General features: G+C 37.6%; 1 protein-coding gene across 3 annotated transcripts in view; it reads left to right on the plus strand.

The window, feature by feature from the left end:
• Window positions 1-24,982, plus strand: part of RPTOR (regulatory associated protein of MTOR complex 1) — a 420,855-nt gene that overhangs the window by 200,033 nt on the left and 195,840 nt on the right. For all 3 annotated transcript variants that reach the window (XM_063293407.1, XM_063293409.1, XM_063293408.1), the window contains exon 7: window positions 18,488-18,547. In XM_063293407.1, the coding sequence (XP_063149477.1) occupies window positions 18,488-18,547 (60 nt within the window). The remainder of the gene's footprint in view (window positions 1-18,487; window positions 18,548-24,982) is intronic.

Genomic DNA, 24,982 nt, shown 5'->3' on the forward strand with positions numbered 1-24,982 from the left:
TTACATTCTTCAGGCTGATATAGGTAGTCCTCCCTTACTGACTGCCTCATTTAGCTACTGTTTGAGGTTACAACAGTGTAAAAAACAGCTTGTGACCAATTCTCACATTTACGACCGCTGCAGTTTCCTGCAATCACGTGATCACCATTTGGGCACTTTGCAACTGTCTTGCAACAAGCGTAGTTAATAGAGAAAGCGGAAGTAAAACCGTAAGTTGCAGTAACATGATTTTTCGCTTAGCAACCGGGGCGCTTCACTTACCATCTGAAGGTGAAGTAGGGTTGTAAGCCTGTTGTGGTCACCTGATTTTCTGCTTAGTGACTACAGCACTTAGCGACCAAGTTGCTGGTCCCAATTGTAGTTGCTAAGTGAGGACTACCTGTCTGGCTCAATCACTTTTACTGTATTCCCTCATCTTATTTATCCATTCATGTCACCTAGCAGAGTATCTTTTTCCTACCCTGGTTTGCATCCATTCAGTATGTTGCAAATTATTTCTTCAAACTCGTATCTGATTCTTCCATGATTACAGTGTACTGGAGTATAACATGCAATTATCACCACCCTATCAATTCCTACTTTCGTATGTACCACAATAACTTAGATGACACCAGTTCATATTTTATTACATGTATACCTTTTAGCCCCTTCATACATAATTGAGCCTTTTCATTCACTTCCCTGCACGTATTCGTCTGCTCCACTCCACAAGATCAGACCACCTTCATTCATATCTATTATATCATTCCCCTTTCTCCTAGTTTTTCAGACAAATGACATACCATTTTTCCCCTTCGTTTCCTCCATTAATTCACAATATTTACCATTTACTCCTCTTAGGTTCCAAGTCTCAGTCTCCCATATGCCATGGCTGTCACCAGATGGGTCTGTAGATATTGACTTCTGCCTTCCATCATGGCTTTGATCAATCAATTTTTAAAGAAAATGCTAACAGGTGACCAAACTTAGCCATGTCTGCACAATATGCAGCATTCCCTGCTAATGCTAAGGGCATTGCCAGTTAGTATTTGCACATTTTGTCCAGTATGCCACAAGCACAACCAACACTCAGTTTTACCTAAAGCATGCTCCTGGTGGGAGCTAGGACCTGTAATTTAGAGAGTTGCCTGCATTCTACTAACTAATAGGTATATACACAGTACAGGTAGCTGCAAAATTTACAGGACAAATTTGTTTGTTTTTACTAATTTTGCTATAAAGTAAAATCTAACCTCAAGTGGAAAGAAATTAATTAGGATTGCTCCTAATTCTCCAAAAAGTGCAGAAAGAAGGTTTGAGTAAGTCTTGATCATTCATCTCCATTACCACTGGTCTGCTATTTTAATAATGCCTTGATTTAAAAAAAGAGGGATTTCAAGGATAGTGGAGGAAAAGAGGTCATTTGTTGAAGGTATTGGGAATAGATTTTTAAAAATATGGAAGTTGAACTTGACTTCCTGAGCAACAAAGCAACATAATTATTGAGCATTTTGATTGGATTGTGGTAGAAAATAGAGTTGAGCAATTGCTATCATCTGCCTCAGTTAGAGGGTTAATAAGAGCAAGGCAGATGATAGCAATTGCCTATATTTATTGCAGCCTTAAGATATTTTGCCATCTAAGGCAAATGACAAGATAGTGTACTTCACAGATTACTGGACCACACGGTGAATCTTAGTTCAACTCTGGTATTGGACATATTTTTCTTTACCTGAGGGTATAGCCTAACTTTGAGTCTGAAAGGCAGTCAGACTAGAGTGCACAGTTCTATTTTCCAATATATTACCCCTCTACATCGTTTGCCTGAGGCTAGCTTTGGCTTTATCTCTGGCATTTAATCAGCCACATTGAGACAGCAAAGCTAAGCTATATTGCTTTCAGTATTTCACATTGTTCAACTTGAGTTGGAGCCAAAAATTATAAGAAATGTCTAAACGGTTACTGCTGAAAACTTCATCTCCTCCTTTTTTTTGCTTGATAAACCCTGTGCCATTACATTGCTATGTTGTGTATTTGTTGGCTGCCTAAAGTGGCAGCCAATGAAACAAAACAGGGCCAGAAATTTGCAGCATTGATTTGTGAGTTTGTGTCAATTCTTGAATTATTAAATATTTCCTAGGGAGAGAGAAGAGGAGAAGAGAAGAGACAAAAGACTGCTGTTTTTAACAGCCATGCATCTGTGTAATGTCTGCTACTGGCCAAAGTCTCTTGGTGTAGTTGCTAATATGGTGGGCAGAAGCTGAAGATATGAGATTCTTTTCAGAAGAAAGTAGTTGTGATTTCTGTCAAAAGCATCCAGTCATTTGAAATGTATGTTTGTGTGTATGCTGAGGGTATTTACAATGAAATCTATCTAAAAGTTTTTAGGATGTTTGTGTTATTAATGCAGTACTATGAATAAATCACAGGTAAAACTAAATTACAGCTCCCTCTTCTTTATTGGCTAGTGCAGGAAGCAAACATTCTGTTTACAATTTTTTTAATGTCATTATGCATCAGGACTGCAAATTATGTCTACAGTGTGTTGAGAACTATAACCTATAAATCAGTTGAAATGTAGCTTTCCCTTTGTTTCTGGCATCTATAGTTCTCCTGGGCATTGAAATCATAATTGCTCAATGCAGCTTTCATTGTACAGTATCTTGTCCATGTAGAAAACCAGCAAAGGTGAGGAGCATATTATTGAAAAAGGCCATGGTGAGATATACACTTGCAAACCCCGCAAAGGATAGTAAAAATATGGGGGTGAGATGAGAAGATTGTCCATTTGCTCTTCTAAAGCATTTATCCTTCTGGTTCTAGAGTGTCCATCAGTTGCTCTCCTTGAAGATTTCATGACATCTGATTTCCCTCCAGGGATGTATTTCTTGCTCTTTTAGCTGGATAATTAAGGCATACAGAAGGCCAGCCCTTGAAAGGGATGGAGGAAAGATCTCTGGGGGCAAATTAATACTCTAACCAACCTATTCCAGGCAGTCTTTAAAGTTTAGGAAAGAATTGGCATGCTACACTTCGTTAATCACCTCTTATGTTTTTGTTTGGACAAATTACATGCTGAAACAGCTTTGTAAACAAATCCACAAAAATTACTAGCCTTCTGGGAGATAGCAGGAAGGATAGTGAGCCCTGATCCTTCTGCAGCAGTCTGTTTTGTTCCTGTGCTAGGGGCAGAGGGAAACATTTCCCTCCTCCAGCAGTGTTTTAATTTGTATCCTGGCCACAAAGGAGAAATGGCAGGTTTCTATTGCCCCGTTCATTCACCTGGATGAAATTCCGTGTCATGTACAGGTACTATGCAAACGCTAAAATTGAAGATCTAAAATAAATTATAGATACTTAATAACTGTTTTTTAATTCCAGTGGAATGTGGCCATAGGATACTTTATACATCATTCCCAGGTGATTTAATAAGGGGATTTGATGATCAGAAGCAGTATGATAAGTTGAGGAAGGAGGTAAAGCTTGCCAACATTGCCTGACAAGGACATCCTAAAGTTGCTGTAGAGTACAAAATTGATGTCATGAAGATAGCACTTTTGGCAACTCAGTGCCTTCAGCATCATTCTGGTATCGTCTTCTTAAATATTTTATTATTTTTCTACATCTAGTTTTTTGGAACACTTTAATGGTATTTATATAACTTCAATTTGCTTTGGCATCATTTTAGTGAACAAAGAGTGACAAATGAGAGTCAGAGCCAGTGTGTATGACAAATAAATAATGACAGTATTTAAATTTAGCTACTATATTACTTTTTCGTAAATCTGAATGTTGTATTAGCATATTTCTACTACTCAGATAATACATTGGGGAATTAGGATGCTAATTTTTTTTCTGATATGCAAAATACTATTGAAGACTCTAGCTATTTGACTAGATTTCTTATACAAATTTGACTGTCTTGTTTTGCATTTGGCATGTATGCAAAATGTGTTGCTGTTTTGAAGTTATAGAGAAAAAAAGAAACATGTTATCCATCAGTGTCAGGATTTCATGTCTGGTTTAATAGTTAAAGTGAAGAACAGAGTAAATCTGATTCTTTATGTTTTCTTAACTTAAAGCAACAAATACTGGTTTTATTATTTATTACATCTGCCTAACTTTCTTTCAAACAGCTCAGAGTAACGTACACAATTTGGTCTTCCCTATTTTATTCTGTGAGCAGATTAGGTTGAGACATGGTAACTGGCCTAGTACACATAACTGTAGAAAACTTTAAGAACAAATATTTACGTTCTTGCCTGGGGCTTGTTTTCTATACTTTCACTCTCCAAATCTCAGTGCTAGTCCATTCCTAATGTTCCTTCAGAAAACATCAAGGAAACACAGTTTTGATTCATCTCTAAAACTGGGAAAATTTGTTGTATCTCATTGGCATACATAATATTTAAGTCCAGTTCATTAGCATCAGTGATCTTGTAAGCTGCCCTTGAAGAGTGCATATTATCACCAGGCCCTTTTTCAGGTTTGTTTTACTGTTTCCAGTTGTACAATTATAACTAAAAAAAAGGTTTCTGAAGATACAGAAAAATCATCTAGTTGTAGTTACCAGAGCTTGGAGTCAGTTTTGGCCTGAGAAGTTCTCCTATATATAACGATAGGTCTTTTGTTGTCAAAATATCTGAGAATTGGACTTGTTTCAATTAACCTCTTTAACTTAGAAAAGAGCTTGTTTATGTTGGCATCCCAGATGAACTGAGCATTTTTAATGAGAATTTAAAAGCTATTAATGTACTCTGACAGGTTTTCAATACATTGCTACTTGAATTGCCATCCTTTCTTGACTCATAAGGAGTGGTATGTTTGAGAATGCTGTAAATCTGTTTAGATTAATTTGAACTATATCTTCAGATATTATTTCCATTAAGGTAGTGATTTCTTTTACTCTGAATGTGTATTTTACTTGTTAACTTTCAGTCCCGCTGCCTGGTCTCTTCCAGTTTCCTGTAACCTATTTAATTTTATTTGGTACCAAGATAACCTGTAATGTAACACTATTAATGAAAACCATTTTTTAAAATATTTGTTACAAGAATCCTATGGAATGCTTTGGAACTAGATTTTAGGCCAAGCAGAAGTCTGAGGAAGTAGTATCTCCCAAACTGCTTGTTGAAGCTACATTGTCTTAAGCTGCTTTTTATCTTCAACCGATTAAAATCCTGAAAACACACCTGATTAAAAAAAAAAATACATCAGCCATTTCACTGAATATATACTGGACAGTGAGAAATATTCCCCTTTAATATATTTATTACGTTCTTTTGGAACTAGACATAGTCCTAGTTTCCATCTTTGTGTGTGTTCCTGTGTGAGTGTGTGTGTGTGTCTGTGTGTGTGAGTGTGTGTGTGAGAGAGAGAGATAATGACTGTTCCCATTCTGTAAGTTGCTATTTGTCAGGAAGTCCTAAAAAGACAGTTTAGTGTAGTTCTCTCTTCAGTCTTCCTTTTATAGCCAGCAGGACCTTTTGGGAATATGAACAATTTAGTTCTGTTGAGTTCTTAAATTACCAATGTCCTAGGTAAAACTTCTACATTCAGTTGCCTTTTTGTTTTTCTAAAACAAAATAAAAATATATAAAATATTTTAATAAGAGCCAACTGTTCACAGATTTTCAGGTCTAAGTGTTGATCAAAGTCAAGTATTACAAAAATAATCAGTGCAAGGGAATTCTGAATTTTTATCTTCAATGTGCAAACTTTAATTTTGCAAACTTCCTATTATAAGAACTTAATTTTATCTCTTTTGCCATTGTTCAAATGTGGGTTTTGTTCCAGTATATCAATAATAAACTCTAGAACAATTTACTTGTTTATTTGATAACTGCTGACCTTTGCCTTAGTCTCCAGAGTACCAGACTAATCCTCTTCAGCTTCTGCAGAATCTGTCCCCATGGAGAACTTCTCCTATTTCATTTGATATTCTAAGCTATCATAGAAAGAGTTACTTACTTACTTACTTACTTACTTACTTACTTACTTATTTATTATCCTGCCTTTATTATTTTTATAAATAGCTCAAGGCAGCGAACATATCTAATACTCCTTCCTCCTCCTGTTTTCCACACAACAACCACCCTGTGAGGTGAGCTGGGCTGAGAGAGAGGGACTGGCCCAAGGTCACCCAGCCGGCTTTCATGCCTAAGGCGGGACTAGAATTCTCATATCATGCCTGATTGGCTCTTGGGCTGAGAGAGAGGGACTGGCCCAAGGTCACCCAGCCGGCTTTCATGCCTAAGGCGGGACTAGAACTCTCATATCATGCCTGATTGGCTCTTGGGCTGAGAGAGAGGGACTGGCCCAAGGTCACCCAGCCGGCTTTCATGCCTAAGGCGGGACTAGAACTCTCATATCATGCCTGATTGGCTCTTGGGCTGAGAGAGAGGGACTGGCCCAAGGTCACCCAGCCGGCTTTCATGCCTAAGGCAGGACTAGAACTCTCATATCATGCCTGATTGGCTCTTGGGCTGAGAGAGAGGGACTGGCCCAAGGTCACCCAGCCGGCTTTCATGCCTAAGGTGGGACTAGAACTCTCATATCATGCCTGATTGGCTCTTGGGCTGAGAGAGAGGGACTGGCCCAAGGTCACCCAGCCGGCTTTCATGCCTAAGGCGGGACTAGACCTCTCAGTCTCCTGGTTTCTAGGCTAGCACCTTAACCACTAGACCAGATACTTACTATTTTCCTCTGTTATACTTTATTTAAAACTTTTGCAAATGATTAGATTACATATATGTATTATACAGCTTTCTTCATATAGAAGCTGCCTATTTGGGTATATATTCTAATTTTGCAACTTCATCCATTTGAGACTATATGTGTAAAATTGTGTAAAATCCTTTTTGTTGTTGTTGTTGCTTTTTTTGGTCTCATCATTTTTGCTTGCTTTGTACTTGATCTACTCTTTCTCTTTTACTATGATTTATGAAGTCTAACCAGCACAAATCTATTTTGTGCACATGCACCCTTTTTGGATTAGGAGGCATTGCTCACAGTTACTCATGTTTTGGTCAGCTCTGGAGTGGATTACTGCAATGAACTCAACATGGGACTGCCCTTGAACTCACACAGAAGCTACAGTTGGTCCAGAATGCAGAGTACAGACAGCTATAGGCACAGCTCAGTACACCACTATTACACTGCTGCCCCATGAGGTATACTGACTAGGCTTCTGGTTGCAATTCAAGGTGCTGTTTGTCACATATAAAACCTTTCAAGGCACTGGACCAGGTTATTTGCACAGCTGCCTCTCACTGATTGTTTCTGCCCTTCTCACTAGATCCAACATGGCGGCCATGCTCTGAGTCCCATCTATTAAACAGTGCTATCTGGCAGGACCCAGGAAATATGCCTTCTCTGTTACAGTGCCTGTCTGAAACACCATATCCTCTGAGTTTCAAGGGAACCTGACCCTGCTAGCATTTCATAAATCCTGACCCTCCTAGCATTTCATAAATCCTTGAAGACTTGGATGTTTCCCTGGGTATGGGGTCTAGTGGTTAGATGAGCCCATTGTTGTGATTTTATGTTTTTTCTGATTTGAGTTGGGTTTGTCCTTGGTCACTATTATTTCATTATTCATTATTGTTGGCTTCATTTTTGTTTGGTTTTAATCCTGTGTGCACCACCCAGAGTTGCAATTATGTGATGGGCTGCTATATAAATTGATATAATAATTATAATAATAACAACAATTTCTTCTGCCTGAAGGTTCTCTAACTTTTTTGTTTAGAGTCAGATCTCTATCTTTTAAAAGATCAGGTTGATTCTTATTACAATTGGATCCCTTATTAGAGATTCAGTAAAATGTCTAAAGATATAATCTTGGGTTGTCAGCTTTAAATCTTTGTTTTCACTTCTGGTTTATCTGAAAGATATCTCTAGCTTCAGAAATACTATGGTTATCTGAACATCATCCTTTTGCTTGGAGTTTTTTAAACACTCCATCCCTCTTCATCAATTTCTTAGCCTCCTCTTCAATTCTTCTACCTTCCTCCTTATACTATTTGTTGTTTTCTTGAACAAAGTCAGGTACATTAAATTTGATTAAGAGTGCAGTAATTAAGATTTAGCCCATTTGTTTCAAAGTACTATAAATATATTATAGCAATTGTGAAGAGAACTCTTGTCATAACAAGCCTCACAAATTTTTTAGTATATATATTTTTATTTTGAAACAAAGATAAAAACTCACAAGAACTAATATAAAGGAAAGAAAAGGAAAGGAAGGAAAAAAGCAAAGAAGAAGCAAAAGTGCAAAAAGAGGAAAGAAAAGAAATAGAAAGAAGTAGCTTCTGATTTTCTTTACAGCAGTTATAAGTACAAATAAAAATTTACCTCTTACTCTATGGTTACAAAGAAAAAATCTATCTTTTTTCTATTATATATTTTTCTAATCATCAAAACCATAAATCATAAGTTCATTTTTTTCTGTTTCATGCAAAAAGTCTATAGGGGATACAAGCCTCTCAGTTTTGAAATGATCACCCTTTCTTTCAGACTGATGTCCTCACTGAAACTTCCTTTACCAATTTTGTTTTATTCTAACAAATGCTACTCTTGCACAATTTCCATAGTTTTTTTCAATTATATTCTTAGGTCTAACTTTCATATATTCCTAATTTCCCCATCTATATGGTAGCAAATTATTTGTCAATTATATATGTTTAAAAGACCAAGATGATAATCCTATCATAACTTGGAAAGCCATTCAGGATCCTTATTTGACCTACTATTTTCAAATTAGGTCTATAAATTAGGATTGTTCAGGTTGTTGTTAATACCATTTGACTGCTGCTTTAGTCTGGTATAAAAGAAACCAGAAACAAAATTGCCTCAAATTAATACCTCTGCCATTTTTCAGAATTGGTATTTGGCAAAGACTCACATAGTAGGAAATAGCAAAATGATAAATATTTTTTGTTTCCCCCTCCTCTGTGTAACTGCTCAATAAAGCATAGCTTTTGTGGATACTGAAAGTACTGCTTTCTATAATATAATGAATTGTAAAGGCTAGCATAGCAATCTTGGCAATAGTACAATAGAAGAAGAACATGGGGTTAGAAAAAAAGGGAAGATGTTGGTAGAAGAAAAGTGAATTTCTCTTGCAATGCAAGCCGTATGATTTATTTACTTAGCAAACATGTTCCAAAAACCTCTTAAGGATCTTGTAATTAAGGATAAAACTCTTTCTCTTCAAGGCTTGTATGTACAATAAAGTTTTAACAACTATTAAGACACTTTTACTATCAAATTCAAGTACATATCAGCTGCTCAGGCTCAAAGCTAGAGAATCTTCCCAGGTTTACTGCTTTTCCCTTTTACAGAAAGCTAGGTTTTATTTTTAAAATTCTTGAGCTAGTATTTACTGATACTGGCTGGTATATCCAAGCTGAATTTTCTGGGAAATTGAGACTGATTGTGGGATGGAAACACTGAAGCATTATCTTCTCTATTATGCCAAAAGCTCAATATAAAATATTTCATGTAGAGAGATGACCATTTTACATATGCTACGTGCTGAAACTAGAAGTTCATTTAAATTTTCATTACTCTGAGATTAGAATATAAAGTTCATTGCTTCTCAGATGGCTGCATGGCAAGTTCCTTAATAATGTGGGCAACAGTGCTTTCAATATGCCTATTTAAATGCTTGGTGTTAAATCCTGTGTCATAGTATAAGCATGATACCTGCTAAAAATAGGTCATCGTGATGCTGCAGTTGTAATAATTGAGAAATATTGGAATATTGGATATCAAGTAGTGAATCATAAAAAGCATCTCATCTTCCTCTTCAGCTCCAGGAAATAAAGCCAGATTGTTCACTTGAGGGAATGATAAAATTATATAGGGAAGGAGAATTGAAGCTCTCCAGATGTTGTTGAATACCCCTCTCAGCAGTCCCTGCGACATGGCTGATGTTAAACAGTGGCTTAGCAACATGCAGAAAATGACAGATTCTGTATCTTAGGTTAGAGGGTTGAATTTGAGTTTTAAAAATTTTTGATTCACAAGATACTATATTATGAAGATGATTTTTCTACTGTTTGTCAATTTTCTGGGAGAATAAAAGGCTACGCTACTTAATGAAGGATGATAAAAATAAGACAAACCATTCTCCCTCCCACTGGGAATAATCTTTTTGAAAGGGGGAAAAAACTATATTTCCAAATTCTCCTAGTGTCTAACTCCCTCTGTAGCAGCATCAGGCACTGGGAAAGTGAGAAGAGGGATGTCCCTTTCTTCCTTCTGCTGCAACAATAAAAAGTATTGAAAATCTGTGGAAGACAGTGGAATCCTCTCATTTTCTAGTATGATGCATCCAAGATGGAGAAGAATTTGAAGTCTTAACACTCACCTGATTTTTAAGGGAGATTTTGTGGATTTGAATTTTGAAAAGAAGGAATTATAAGGCCACAGTTGCAATAGCAAGAACATACTGCTATATTTAAAACGCAAAGTTCTTCATTTGCACAGTCTAGTCATTGATCTGCAGCATGTCAGCCTTTCTCAGGCTTTTTGATCCTTGAGGGACCCCTGAAATATTTTTCAGGCCTCGGGGAACCCCTGCACATTCAGGCTCAAATATAGGCCAGAAGTTACAAAATTATTGTATTTGTTTCGTGTGTAGGCCTGTCTATATGCACTAATGGTGTTCTTAAACTAAAAATAAAGAATGGAACTTTACCTCTTTAATGCGAATTTGCCCAAATTTGAAACAATTTTTTGAATAATTGTTCTAAATAAATTCCCTGTGACCTCTCGTGGAACCTTAGAGTTCCATGGAACCCTGGTTGAGAAATCCTGGCCTAGATTATTGCCTTGTCTATGGTCCTAGAAACTTTAGGAAAAAAACAGAACAAACAACCTAGGGACCAAATGGTCCCAGCTGACTGAATAAACATTTTTGTATTATCAGAATGGACATTTAGTCCACCTTTGCCTGAAAACAGAATTCTGATTACATCATTCAGGAGTAACTTGCTGGGACACATTATGCAGTTACTGCTGCTTGGCGTTTCCTGCCAGCAGGAAGAGCTAAAGTAATTCCCATGTAGAGATTGTTTAGCATTACTGGGACTTCTAGCTAGGAAGTTAAATCAAGAATGAAGTCTGGCTTCACACAGTAGTTTGTTAACAGAGCAATAAATCTGGAATCCCCATTCAGATATGATCTTCAGTGGCTCCCTAGTGAGCTTCAGATGAGTTTAGTTGCTCTCACTGTTGGAGGGAGTTGAGAGTAGAAGTGATCAAACAATGTACAGCTGTACACCACTCATGGATGATAACAGATTGAGGCCAAAAATCCTAACCTAACACACATGTTAATAGGCACTGAACTGGCCGTGACTAAGCAGGAAAATGATCTTGAGGCTGTGATGGGTAAATGAAATGAAAATGTTGTTAACATAGTTGTTTTGAAAAAGACAGATTCCATGCTGGGGATCTTTGAATAAAGAATCAACAAAAAACCAGCCAGTATCATAATGCCTTTATACAAAACTATGGTTCCTGTCACGGCATCTCAAAGTGGATATTGTAGTGCTTTTCTGTACAGGAAGAGGTACAGAAAAAGCAAAGCAAATGGTCAAACAATGGAGCTATTTAGCTATAAGCAGCATTTCATATTGCATTTTCCACTTCAGCCTTGTTTATAATCCATTCCAGTTCTAGATTTGCTACTTTCCTCTCTTAGTAGCATTATAGAAGGAGAATCAGGACTTGGCTTCATGCCACCAGACTAGTTGAGATTCAGAGCTCTGCAGTAACATCAGTTTCAGTCCCTTTAATGATTGGCTTTGGAAGTGATACATCTAATGACATTTTGCATGGTGTAGCAGTATAAAACACGTTTGAGTAGGCTGTTTAATTCCTAAGCATTGCTTTCTAGCCCTGTATTTTTAGGGATTAACTCTGAAAGGTGTCAATTCTGATGAACAAGAGAAAGTTATGCTGCCATGAGATTTTGTATTTCCTAATTTGGTGATGCAGAGAAGGCTAGTAGATGGTTTTGTTTGGGGAGGAGGGAATGTATGATGTAAAGGAATATAACATAGTCTAAGTTTCCCATTGGTGGCTTGGGTCCAGGGGACAGATAAAAGGCTGACCAATTCAAACAGTGTGACTCTGGGTGGCATACAGCATAACATTCTTAGTAGTGAAAACAAAATTATGGGTGTAAATTACCTCTATCCAAGCATGTTTGGATTTATTTCATACAACATCTTATAGATGTCAAGAAAAAATATGTCTCCATTGCCACATACACTTACTAGGCAGCTACAGAAATTAACTGGTAAATTTTTAAGAAAAATAATAAGATACAATTTTTAACAAATTAAAACTCAGTGAAGACCATAACCATTCTGAAAATTGGAGAGGGGCACCAAAGTAGGTGTAGTGAATGGACAAGCCATCATTCACCCAAGAATCTGCTGCATGTAGTCCAAGCAGACTAGCCCCCATAGCCCGCTACCTCAACCCAGGAAACCAATACAGTATCTATCAGACAGGGAATCAACACCTTTGCTTCCCAAGTAGAACATTCTTGATAGTATATAGACTGGAATAGGGGATGACCCAAAGGCCTTTTGGCTACAGAGAGTAAAAGATCAGTCATTTTGGAATCTTAGCCTCAAGAAAGGAGGCAGGAAGAAGAAAGTTTGGCCCAAGCAAAACCAAAAGAAAATTTCCCCAGCATTACACTTTCTGTTTAAAAAGCATTATCATGATAGGTGACAAAGCAAGAGTTTGGGGAAGGTAAGAGAGAAATTGCTGGAAAAGAGACACCAGAAAATCAAGGTGAGGGATCTAGCCCCCAGAAGTCACCAGAAAAAGACCCAGTTCCAAAAGAAGAAGGTACTTCTCCAGATCTATGGAGAAGTAAGTCTGTCTGGATCCATGGTAAATAGAGCTAGGCTACTGTCTCTGGAGAATGGAGGGTGAAACTAGTGCTTTAAGGCATTCTGAAATTTATGCCCTGTTGTTGTTCCAGCCCAAATATGGGTTCGATCCTGGTGTGCTAAATGCCAAAAAAACACACTGAGTTGGAGATTGAAGCGAAGCTTTATTCTGCTCAGAAAAAGGACGCAAGGAGATCTTTCTCAAAGCTTGTGTAATCAAAGGGATACAGTCTTATATGAAGCTGATTCTGTTAAGATTGCTGCCATAGGCATTTGCTATTAAATATTTTGAAAAAACTTTTGAAATGTAACATTTGCTGAGTGTGTCACATTTTAAATCACAGCTAGATAATTTCATTTTTGTATTGTTTAAGAATGTATTGCCTGTATAGATTTTACAGGGCCCTCTATGTGCATGTTTCAAATTACTGATGCTTTCTGAGATACTGGTACAGTGCTTTGGCCCATGACATTTCCTCCTATCTGCATACCAAAAGGCAAAATATGTATTCATTTATGTATATCTATTTAAAAAATAATTATGGACGTAGAAGGAATACAACCTAAGCAAGCCAATTTATTTTATCTTTCTATTCATAAGAGAGCATACATAAGGTATGTAATAGCATGGCTAGTATAAAATAGTTTGTCAAGTGCAGGATTAGGCTGGAGACAGAAACAGTTATTTAAAGGAGGCTTGAATGATTCCTTTACTAATCTATTCAGAGTTATGATTGGACATCTGGGACATTGGAGTATATGTTACAAAAAAGGTAGATGTAAATGAAAGATATGAATTGTGCCGTTAAAGTATGCCATTAAGATGAATCCCAAGCAGATGAACCACGGTGAACTGGCTGTGCCTGAGAAAGGATGTTTTCCTTACTAATCAAAAACAGTTAGATATGATTCATTATTCTGTTTCCTTTGAGAAATCAACAGCCCCTTGAAATTTCTGAAGCCTCAGCTTTATTTCCACCCTGCTCATAAGTTTTTGTTCCATGCCCTGAGGGGGGAACAAAATGACAGCTTTGTAATGTGTGGAAATACTTTATTATACCTGACCCCAGATGTGCACTTTATTTTCCTTTCAAAAGAAAAGCACTTGACATAGTGCCATTCTCCAACTCCATTAGGAATGTGGGAGGCCTGCCCTACCTAGGCAACAGTCCTTAATCAAAAGCCACCTGGTCATAAAGCACAGTGCCTGATGCTTCTTCCAAGAAGCAAGAGACAGACTCTTCACCCATAGCAAAGGTTCTCTACACTGAGGTCTGCTGTTTAATAACTGCATTACTACATAACTCAAGAAGTCATAACTGGACTTAGCGGTATTAGACAACTTTCTTCCAGTCTGCAACCATCCTTTTGGGGAGAAGGTTTTTGAGAAGGTGGTAGGTCTATTGCTTCAAAGGGCTCTGAAGGAAGCTGATTATCTGGACCCAGTACTGTCAGGGTTTGGGCTGGGATATACAGTAGTACCAAGACAGCATTGATCATGCTTGTAAATGACCTTCAGTGGGCTTGAGATGGGAGGAGTGTATCCATCTTGTTCCTCCTTGATCTCTCAGCAGCTCTCAGTATGATTGGTATTCTTCTGGAGTTGGCAGTGGGAGGCATGGTTCTTCAGTGGTTCTCCTCCTACTTCCAAGGCTGGTTCGAGTTGATATTACAGTGGGGTGAAGGAGGTCTAGCCCTAGGCCTCTGTTTTGCAGGGTGCTGCAGGGCTTGACTCCCTTCCCACTGTTATTTAACTTCTACCTGAAACCGCTAGGCAAGATTATCCATTAGCATAGGGTCAAGTATCATCAGTATGCTGGTAACACTCAATTGTGCATTTCTGCCTTGGACTGTCAAAGTGATGCTGTTGAGGTGCTTTCGTAGTGGATGGATCTCGATGGGGAAAAATTGTCTTGAGTTCAATCCTGACTAGAGTAAGTGGCTATAGGTTTTAGGACCTCTAAAACGATTTGCCATCTTTAACTAGCTAGGGTTATACTTCCCCTATCAGAGTTAGTATGCAATCTGGGGGTCATCTTGGACTCATACCTCCTGCTTGAAGAGCAGGTGGCAGCTGTGGCCAGGAGAACCTTTGCACAAAATACATCTTGTATGCCAATTGTTCCCCTTCCTAGATCAGAAGGCACTGCTCATAGTCACTCATGCCTTAATCACCTCCCAACTGGATTATTGCAACATACTGTACATGGAACTGCCCTTGAAAAGTGTTTGGAAGCTTCATCCAGTCCAGAATGAAGAGGCACAAGTAGTAGCATTGTTGCTGCATGAGCTGTATTGGCTCCCAGTAGGCTTCCAGGTGCAGTTCAAAATGCTGGTTGTCACCTTTAAAGTCCTACATGGCAAGGAGCCAGGTTACCTGCAGAACTGTCCAAAGGTATTTGCCCATCCCACTAGATCTCCAGGTCCCCTCAATGAAACAGTGTCATCTGATAGGACCTTGGAAGTTTGCCTTCTCTGTCATGCCACCTGCCTTATGAAATAGCCTCCCCCTGGAGACAGAAATTGCCCCAACCCTACTGACTTTCAGGACAGCAGTGAAGTCCTGGCTTTTCCCTCAGGCACTGGGGCCAGAATGTTAATGGAGCTGGCATGCTGTGTTTGACCTACGGGTGTGAATTTTATTGAAGCCTCAATAATGTCTTTTTTGCTTTAATGGTTTCTGATAATTGTATTATATTTTAATTTTTATTCACTACCCAAGTTCCTTTTGGTAGATGCGCTTCCATAAAAATTTGTTAAACAAACAAACAAAGGGCAAGGAGAACTATTTGCATTCCTTTCTTTGTTTGTTTCTATGTTATTGTTATCCATTGCTTTCCTTTGAATATAGCAGTGCAGTTAGGAGTACAATGACTCCCAATAACTCCCAGCCAACCTAAAATAATATAATAATTGACAATACCAAAAGCTCCTGGAAGATTAAGATGACTTAATAAAATGACACTTACCCTGTCTCTTGTAGAAGCCATTCATCAGGTTGAATTGGGTTTAGATAATCAGTTTCTTCCAAAAGCACCTGAAGCTTTTCAGCACTACCTTCTTGAGTACTTTATTTAAGACAGTGACTGCCAGGTAGTTAAAAAGTTCAGAGTGACTTCTTGTCTCTTTCTATATATCTATTACCCCCCATCGTTACTACAGAATTTCATTTACCATACTCCAGATCTGTCCAATCAGTCTCTTCTAGCTTGATCAAATTAGCCATGAAGAACTGTGGTCAAGAGAACGTGTAGTCAGATATCAAGTTTCAAGTATCCTCCTCAAGTCTCCAGAATGGAAACTGGTTCTGATAGGATATCAGGTATCTCATTTGGACTTGCCTCAGCTGTGGAATCCAGGTCAGAAAAGTGATTTTATCCCTAAGGTATCTTGCAAATATATCATAGTAGACATCTCTGAACACCAACATCCCATTTGTTGTGGCAGGGTTAACTTTCTTTGCCAGGTAACTACTCAAGAATGCAAAGATGGCAGAAAACAAAGACTTCGTTTTTGTGCAGAAATTTCCACAATCTGCATTCCAGCCATGCCAACCTGGAACATTGTTGTTAGATCCTCCTCTGAGTTTCCTGATGCTTGTAATAGGAGAGCAATGAATACACCTGAGCTAAAGTTGATTTAATCTCTCAGGACATTCTGTATGCATCAGTTTTGTGAGTTTAGCTCTGAACAAAAAGATTGAATAGGAATCAAATATTGCTAATACGTTTAATTTTATTGCACAGTTGCAGTTTCACATTAGAAATCTGATTTTATTTATCTGAATTTTTTAGAGGAATGAATGCATGAAATAGTTGATGCTGGAATTGAAACACATTAAAAACTAAAGATGTGCAGTATATATAAAACATAACTATAAGCACATAAATGACTGCTTTGTTCTGGAATCAAATCACAGTTTCCCTTATGTACATCCTCTCTGTTCTTTCATTCCTGGACACATTTTTAAAAAAGAAATCTACCCAGTAAAAAGGCCAGAAATGATTGTAAGACAACTTTGAACACTCGGTCTTTCACTCCAACAGATAGTAAAACTACCAGATCGTCATGGTACTCACAAAAATATTTGATAGCATTTGAAGTTTGGTTAAGCAAAACAGAAAGGTTGGAAGTTATAGTGTAAATTGCTGAGTTGGAGATTAAATAGAGAAACAAAAGGGACAACTATGCATTAATGCAGAATAAAAGCACACTTCCAATTTTATAGGAACATAGTCCCCTGATGTAAGTAACAGGCTGATTTCTATGTTCCCTGGTCAAGGACATCACATTTTATGATTAGCAAAGCAGTTAGTGCAGAAATGTTGTAAAATAGACATTAAGTAGCAGAACTAAAGCTGTAACTGCTACATGTAAGGTAGAAAGTGGAATCAGTATCTACAGTTAGGTATTTGACAGAATTTTGGGTAATTATGGGCTAAGCAGTCCAATTATCCACAAAAAAATCTGGGTTCGCAGAAGGTCTTCCCATTCCCAGTTGCAGAACTGTTTTGATTTGTGAACGAGGACACAGCAACCTAACAAGTCTCAAAAGTTTCAAAACAGAAGGCTAGGGAGGTAGAAGGCAAGGCTTGCTCATGTGTGTGCCCGTGTGCAGCATACACGCCCCAAGGCTGAAAGGAGAGCTAGAAATGGATCTTTCATTTGTGCCTGAACTGAGCCTTGATATTTTCAATGCCAAACCTTTAATGTTAGAGAATATGAAATGACACCAGACTTGACGTGACCCTGAGGAAGTCAAAAATGCAACTTTTTTCATCACTTAATAAGATTCTCTTGAATTCAGCATTTGGTGTGCACACATATATACATAAATTATAATACCTCCTTTGCTGAAAATCAAGCACTGGCTGGAAGAAGTGCTCCCAAACAGTGAAGAAAAGGCCAGAGAGGAGGAAAAACGGGCATCAGAGAAAAAGCATGGGAAGAAAAAAGGGTGGAAGAATGATAAAGTGCACATGGACACACATTGGAGAAAGAAGAAGGGTTACTGTAATTCATAGAACTTTGAAAGTAACTTAACAGATCTTTGGCTGAAGGCCAATATTTAAGTATTACTTGCTTAAAATATTGGAATCATCTGTTCGCTGTTGGTGGCTATTATATGAGTGGAACAGGTTAAACTGTTAAGACTGGAAGGAAGAGTTATTTAGGCTTCTTTTCTTGACTTACAGTACCTACCGTTGCTTCCACCTTCAGCATCTGTGGAAGCTGTTGAAACTCCCACTAGTATGGGTGCCATTTTCTTCAGCTTTATTTAGTCTGCTCCCTAATACTGTGATGAATGATTTTCCTGTTTCTCCCCCGACCCATTTTGTTGGAAATGTATGTCTGCTGCTCTTAAAATAGATAAACTTGGCACCGCAACAGTGGAAGCCACCACATAGTTATGAGTACAGCAAGTATTGTTTCGTGCTGTGCAGCAGAAAACCTTTTGTCACTCCTCACATACTTTTTAAAAAAGCATTTAAAATGAGGGACTTGTTCCTGCCATGCAGCATTTGGATTCCCCATCCTTAGGTATTTAATTATTGTGATGCACTTCTAATTTCTTCTTTTCTCTACAGGTTTTGCATGCAGAAGAGTGTGAGACTGGTACCAGGAGTAACGCTGGATTTAATAGAAAAGTAAGCATTATTTTGAGACTTGAAAACTATTCTTACTTAACTTTCTTTTTTATTAGATTTAAATCTGATGAGTCATATGCATTTCACCATACCTGGGAAGTTCTTCTCTTCAGCTATTAGAACATGCATTTTTCTCTAGGGTTCATTGTGTTTACAAGGTTGAAGGGTGTTCTTGGCGTAAAAGAATAGTCCATAAATGTGATGTCTTCTAGATCTTTTCCAATAAGAAACAGGAATGTAAGTCAAAGTAACCTGGTTTTCCTAAGTGTATCAAGAGATCCACAACATTTCTGCAGCAAAGCAATGTTTTGTAGTCATTTAGTAGTTGTGGTTATGTTTGTAACCTGATTTTAGGTGTTCTAGCAACCCGTTTATAAGCTTCTTCATTCTAATTTTGAAACTTGCTAAATTTATTTTGTCTTACGTTCTGAATATGTGCTAAAACAATCAAAAGCTTGTAAATAGAATTCCATCATTAAATTTCATAAAAGCTTACTTCTTTGCAGAAAACAAGTTTATTGGACCTTGATCTAAGAAACAGTAGGGATGGGTACAATGGCTGGTTGCATACTATGAACAACCTTACAGCAAAGGCATGTTAGAAAAAAAATTATATACACTGGAAAGAAGCAAAATGCAATAGAATTGCTGCTCTGTAGCTATTCAAATGTGGTCTTGTGTGTGTGTGTGTGTGTGTATAAAAGATTTTTTAAAAGGAAGATAACAATTAATACAAACTAATATAAAGTAAGAAAAAGAAAAGAAGAAGAAAGAAATCAAAGAGAAAGCTAAAAGTGCAAGAAAGGGGGGAAAAAGTAAAAGAAAAATAGAAAAGAAAAGAAAGAAAAAAGATACAAAGAAGTAGCTTCTGGCCTTCTTTACAGCAGTTATAAGTACAATTATAAATTTACCTCTTAGTCTATGGCTGCAACATAACACTTTTCCTTCTATAATCTATCTTGTCTAATCATCAGAATCATAAATCATAAGTTCATTTTTTTCTGTTTATGCAAAAAGTCCATAAGGTGGTTCCAGTCAGCAATAAACGTAGATACTGTCTTTTCTTTGATCAAAGAAGTCAATTTAGCCATCTCAGCAAGTTCCATCATCTTCACCAACCATTCCTCCATTGTGGGTAGTGCTGAATCTTTCCATCTTTGTGCATACAATAATCTCGCTGCAGTCAAATATGGTCTTTTCCACCCTCCTTATTGTTGCAACTTATTTTTTGTTCACATTTTTAAACTACTGTTTGTTAACAAATATTAAAATGATGTTACAATTATAATTATAGTGAATGCAATAAAATGTAGAAGAAAAAAACTAGAACAATAAAAACTCTTAAACAACCACTTAAATAATGAATAAACAGTAATTAGCTCAACAAATAAAATCAGAAGAAAGTCTGGATGCATAAATAAGTTTCAGTTTCCAGTTTAAAAGAACATATTAGAGGCCAGACTAATCTCCATCAGAAGTTTATTCCACAAAATGGGGCTGCTTTAGAGATTACCTCTTTCTTTATCACAGGTAAGGATATATCAGCAGTTTGCCATATGGTTCATCAGATATCCTCTCCCTTAAACGAAATATTAAATCGATTCATATGGAAATAGAAGGACCCTAGGATAATTAACAAGATGATTAACAACATCATAAAAATGGATTGGTGGCTAACTAGCAAGCTTTTTCACAGGTATTTTACGTCACTAAGCAACCTAATGCAGTCTCTAAACCACTGTATTTGGAGCCATTCATAGTGTATGTTGTAATAATCCAGTATCAATGCATGAACTATTCTGATAAGACTGTCCAGAAAAGGTATCAGTATGAAAGATCTTCAAGATCTTCAAAAAGATCATTGAGCTCTATCCAACAATAGGGAGTTCATTGGTGAGGAATGTGTGTTCTGCCTGCACTTATGTAGGAAAAAACAGATGCGCAAGTAGAAGATAGGTGGTTTCTGACTCAGCAGTATACTTGTGAGAAGTATCTTAGAGTCCCAGCAGACCAGAGATTAAGCATGAGCCAGCATGTTTGCTGCAGCTGCCAAAAGAGCCAGTGCAGCCTTGGGCTGCATCCACCGAGGTACAGTGTCAGAATCATGGGAACTGCTAGTTCCACTCTGTGCACTCTAGTTGCACTGGTCAGACCACGTATGATATACTGTGTCCAGTTCTGGTTGTCATTATACTGTTCAAGAAGGATGCTGAGGAACTGGAAAGAATGCAAAGAAGAATGAAAAAATAGTAAGGGGCTTGGAGGCTAAATTCTATGAAGAACAGTTAACTGGATATGTTAGCCTAAAGAAGAAAAGGCTAAGGGGAGACATGACAGCAGTCTTCTAATATTTGAAGGCTGGCGCAGGGAAGAAGGTGTGGATTTATTCTCCAAAGTACCAGTAGAGGGAAGTTTTACAGAAGGAGCTCCAAACTTGAAACAAGAAGGAACTTCTCAATTGTGAGGGGTATTAAACAATGGAGCAGCAGCCTGCCTCCTGGACCTGTAGGTGCTCCATCACTGGAGATTTTTCAAGAAAAGACTGGACAGTGATTAAACTGGGGTAATATGAAGGCTCCTGCTTTGGCCGTGGGGTTGGACTAGATAGCCTCCAAAATACCATCCAACCTTATGATTCTGTGATTATAGCTGTTATACCAGCTGAAGATGCCAGTTGCTGATCTTGATCAGTTAGGTTACTTGGGTCTTTATTGACAAAAATAAATCCATGGTAACTCCTAGAATACAAGTATCCCTCAAAATATGGCTCAAAATAACATTTATCATTCATAAACGATACCTAGCAAAAATGACTTTTTATTGGATAAGCTAACCATTTTTAATAAAAGCTGGTAGAAGAGAGTTAAAATGGATGACAATCCTTACTGTTTTTTAATCTAGAAATTTAGAAGGATCTATATTTTGGGGTTAATGAATATGTCCAAGGGAATCTTCTTATACTGAGATAATTCTAAAGCTTCTGCTTATCAAACTATAAGAGAGTTTGCATTAGATGTTCACACTGAGAGTAGTAAAACATAAATTGATGTTGGTTGGAAGGTGATGCTGTATCATTTATCTCCCACCCAGTCTTTCTAGGCAATGTAAAACATACACTAGGAGTCTGGAAGGTGTTAAATAAAAAGATGGTACAGTGTTTGTGCTTTATGAAAATTTACATTGACAAGAGTTACGTTGCTGACATTGCGGCATGTCTGCAGCTGAATATGCACTGATAGAGCATGGCATTGCTGCAGCCCAAATGAAGTGCACTGAAATAGATAGTGGTGTGGGTTGCATCTCTGCAGCACTGCAGACTCAAAGTTTTTACTATGTCTATTTAAGCAATGACTTAAGTAGTTACTTTCTTTAGGCACTGCAGTCATTTTGTCTTATGCCTAAAATAATTTCTGCATATTGAGGATCTGCCAAAAACCTATGAAGAGGTAAACTAAACTTGTTTTCCATTTTTCTGGTACATTAGTTCTTATAAAATATAAAATAACATTTTCTTTTATATTTAGAAACTTTCCATTTGAGTTGTGCATTAGTGTAAGTGCATTTCCAGTGCAGGGCAAGTTGGTAAGAATATAGTTTCTTCTCAAAAATATGGCTCCACTGGTGCAACGTGAATCTAAGTATTAAAAAGTTAAACTTTCCTCAGCATGAATTTTTGCAGTGTTCCAAAAGAAGCTTTTTGTTTAATGAATTTTCAATTCCCCTCTCTATAATGTTGTTTTGTACCTAAGTACGATTTAGTGGGAGCAATTAATAAGAGATAATTTGATTTCCAAGATGCCTTTCCTTGAAATGCATTTTATTCAAGATCAATTGGAAGAGCAGGCTGTGGACTCATTTAGATTTCTGGTGTGCCTGTTCACAAGCAATTCACAATTTTCATCCATCAAGTAAAAATTGTATAATAATAAAGCTAAATACATTATAATTGTAATGAATAGATGTGCATGTACAGGTATATATTCGTAACTGAAATACTTTGTTAAGAAATCCTGACATGTTTAGTTGCAGATTCTTTTGCGGTGCTCTTTAGCTCTGGCAAACTAGCTTAGTTGTGATAGAATTCTTACAGAAAATAACTATGGTTAAGCCCTAAGTCTTAGCAGCCAGCTCCAGTCTTAGAAAACTCAGTAGCTTCAACAGTAATAGGTATATAGAACTACAACATGAAAAGCAACTACCCCTATCCTAATAAATTTGTGTTGTAGTTCTTGTTTTCCAGCATCTAACACTATCTTATCAAAATTCCCCACAAATTGAACAAGCAACTTACACATCACATAAACTTGTTATTACTTGTGTGAAACTGGAATGCTTTGGTGAAAAAATGGCATTTATATTACAGCATCTGGTTTTATGATTAGAAACCTACAGAACTTCAGCCATATGCAGTGTCTACTTACTCACCACCAACTTTCTGAATCTTTTGGTATTCAAGAAGTGGCTGCAATAATAATCTCTTTCCATGTAAGTGCAGAGGGCAACCACAAGGCTCCAGTCTGCCCTAGTATAGCCATTCAGATGCAAGAAGGGAGGGAGGGAGGCAGTCTCCCAAGAATTGTTTAGCAGTCAACAGGCACCAAAATAATATTGGTCCAGTTCATATTTATGAGAATAGAATATGAGTGTACTAACTAGAAATTCCAAGTTCTGCCTTGCTCCTTTCTTGAAGTACTCCCTTTTGAACAATTCATCCACTTTGTCCTAGAACAAGTTCCAAAATGGAAAGCTGTCATCTTAATGACTTTATAAACTTCAGTACTAGTCGTCTTCTGTAAACTGTTTGCAAAAGCTTGACAAAATGAGGCTGCATCAAGTATTTAATATGAGAAAATACTGATAGTTCAGATTGGAGGCAGAAGCTAAAATATAGCGTGGCATTTGCTAACAATATCTTTGATTTGGTTCTGTTTCTCCCTACCTGGTTGTTGTTCTTTTTATCCATTGCATCTTAGCATTTACCATGAAGATGTCTTGAGATGTAGTAATATTTGGAGGTTAAAATAGGATTTAAATATTCGTTCCTTGCAAATATGCCAGTTTAACTTTACCTGGAATTTTCAAGTTTTATCTTCTTTATTTTTGTTTTGCTGTATATTCTGTTGCTGTGTGTTTTTGTTATGCATTATTGTTACTGTTTATTATTGGCTACCTTAGTCAACTTTTGGTGGAAAGGTGGGCTATAAATCTAACAAACAATCTGATAAAGGAACTCTGTCCTAAATGAGACAGATCTCCCCCTTTGTACTTCCATGGAGCATCCGGGAAACAACACATACATTTTTAAGGGTCTAGTAAAAATGTTAATTGTATTGGAAAAGATACAGCATTGGTTGCACTGGTGGATGACTTTTGTCAGGACCTAGATGAGAGAAGTACACCCATCCTGTTCCTTTTTAGACCTCTCAGTAGCCTTCAATGCCATCAAGCATAATGTCCTTCCAAACCATCTACTGAGGTAAGGGACCGACTGGTGATATTGTGTGGCATTGGCTCCAGTCAGGAGGGAGGAGAGATTAGCCATGTTGCCTCCCTCCTGTTCAGAATTAAGTCACTTTCTGAAATTTGTATCACTGTGTAAAATTTACATATCACCAGAAATGGGAAGAAGGATCAATGGTAATTGAAAATTACACACCTGCATGTGCTCATGCTCGTGCACACACACACACACACACACACACACACAAATTGGCTGTACTTCATTCTCTAGTTTCAGTACAACCCTGGTAAGAGTGTGGCAGCTGGATGAACGAAGAGTAATATACCTGTGTCATCTCTCTTTTTCACCTTCCTCCCATACAGACATCTGACAAACGTTCTGCAAAGTTTCTGACTTGTTAGATCAGTATTCAAAGTACATTGAGGACTTCTTACAACTTTAACAAGGATTCCTGTACATGGAACCTTTGGTCACTCTACAAAGAGAAGACCTGTTACAGTGGCAGGATTGGCTGCTATTGAATTACCAGACTAGAACGTGAAGATTTGCTTCTGCATGACCTGCTCAATAGTAGGCTAACCCATAGAACAGAGACTCTTGTTGCTTAACACAGATCTTATCCAGGCTGACTAAAGCCAGCAGAGAGAATAAGGTTTCTCAGTAATGTCAGTGGGGGGGATGAAAGACAGCAGTCTCCTTCTGCTTGTCATATTTGAAAGAGAAGCTTGCTGTTAAGAGAGGTTTGGATTTGTGTTGGCAAAATAAATAGGAAAACAGCACAGCAAGTGTAGCTCTTTTCATTTGACTTGGGGACTGTTTTTCGTATAAACTTTGACCCTTAACTTAAAAGCTGTGTGGATTTTTCATGTTGTGCTTCCGTTATGCCACTACCGAACCCTTCAGAATTCCCTTTTTCCTGCTGTTTGCACCATGTCTCATGCATTTTTCATCAGTCACCTGGGTTGAATACCACA

This window comes from Candoia aspera, chromosome 2 (assembly GCF_035149785.1).
Source record: "Candoia aspera isolate rCanAsp1 chromosome 2, rCanAsp1.hap2, whole genome shotgun sequence".
In the NCBI taxonomy this organism is placed as follows: Eukaryota; Metazoa; Chordata; class Lepidosauria; order Squamata; family Boidae; genus Candoia; species Candoia aspera.